Source organism: Lupinus angustifolius, chromosome LG07, assembly GCF_001865875.1.
Source record: "Lupinus angustifolius cultivar Tanjil chromosome LG07, LupAngTanjil_v1.0, whole genome shotgun sequence".
Classification (NCBI taxonomy): domain Eukaryota; kingdom Viridiplantae; phylum Streptophyta; class Magnoliopsida; order Fabales; family Fabaceae; genus Lupinus; species Lupinus angustifolius.
The window spans coordinates 603954-604627 of NC_032015.1; the positions used below are offsets into that span (position 1 = coordinate 603954).

The 674-nt window shown below is 37.2% G+C and overlaps 1 protein-coding gene across 2 annotated transcripts in view; it reads right to left on the bottom strand.

Annotated features, from left to right (window-relative positions):
* The window catches only part of LOC109353210 (L-ascorbate peroxidase 3, peroxisomal-like), a 4167-nt gene continuing 3493 nt past the window's right edge, over positions 1–674 (bottom strand). For both annotated transcript variants that reach the window (XM_019595432.1, XM_019595431.1), the window contains exon 9: positions 1–407. In XM_019595432.1, the coding sequence (XP_019450977.1) occupies positions 219–407 (189 nt within the window). In that variant the 3' untranslated portion in view covers positions 1–218. The remainder of the gene's footprint in view (positions 408–674) is intronic.

Sequence of the window (674 nt, forward strand, 5' to 3'; positions counted from 1 at the left end):
GCTAATAGAGATTTGTATTTACATATTATGATGTTGCAATTAAATGGAGTATTCAGTTGTGTCTTTAGTCTATTAATATAATCAGAATGGCTATAGGCCTATAGCAATATTCTTATTGGTACTAAGAAAACAGATACTGAAACTGCAAAAATGATCCCAATATTTCTCATCATGGGTCACACATAAGTAACATCCAAGTGAGATGAACAAAACTGAGTCTACTTCCCTCTTTTGCGAACTTCATACAGGTAACTGAGGATCACCACCGCAGCAGTAACTACAATTCCAACAGCACTTTGCGCCAGTACAGTCGCATCCTTTGGAGAAGTCGCCTTTGAAGGCACAAAGCCTAACTCTGAAAGTTTCTTGTGTGATTCAGCATAATCTCGATAAAATGCATCCTCGTCCTGCCAGATGGATAATAGAGTTTAGAACTACAAATTCAAAGTAGGGTTGGAAAAGAGCCGAACCGAGTTGAACCAGAGCTCAGCTCGGTTCAACTCGATAAGGATTGGTTCGGCTTGAAACTCGACTTGAGTTTGATACGAGTTATTTTTTTAACTCGAGTTGGGCTCAGTTAAAGTTTGCAAACTGTTCGGCTCAGTTCAATTGATTCATTTGGACAACTCAATTAATTAAAATACTACAAAAGGCTTTATTTATATATATATATA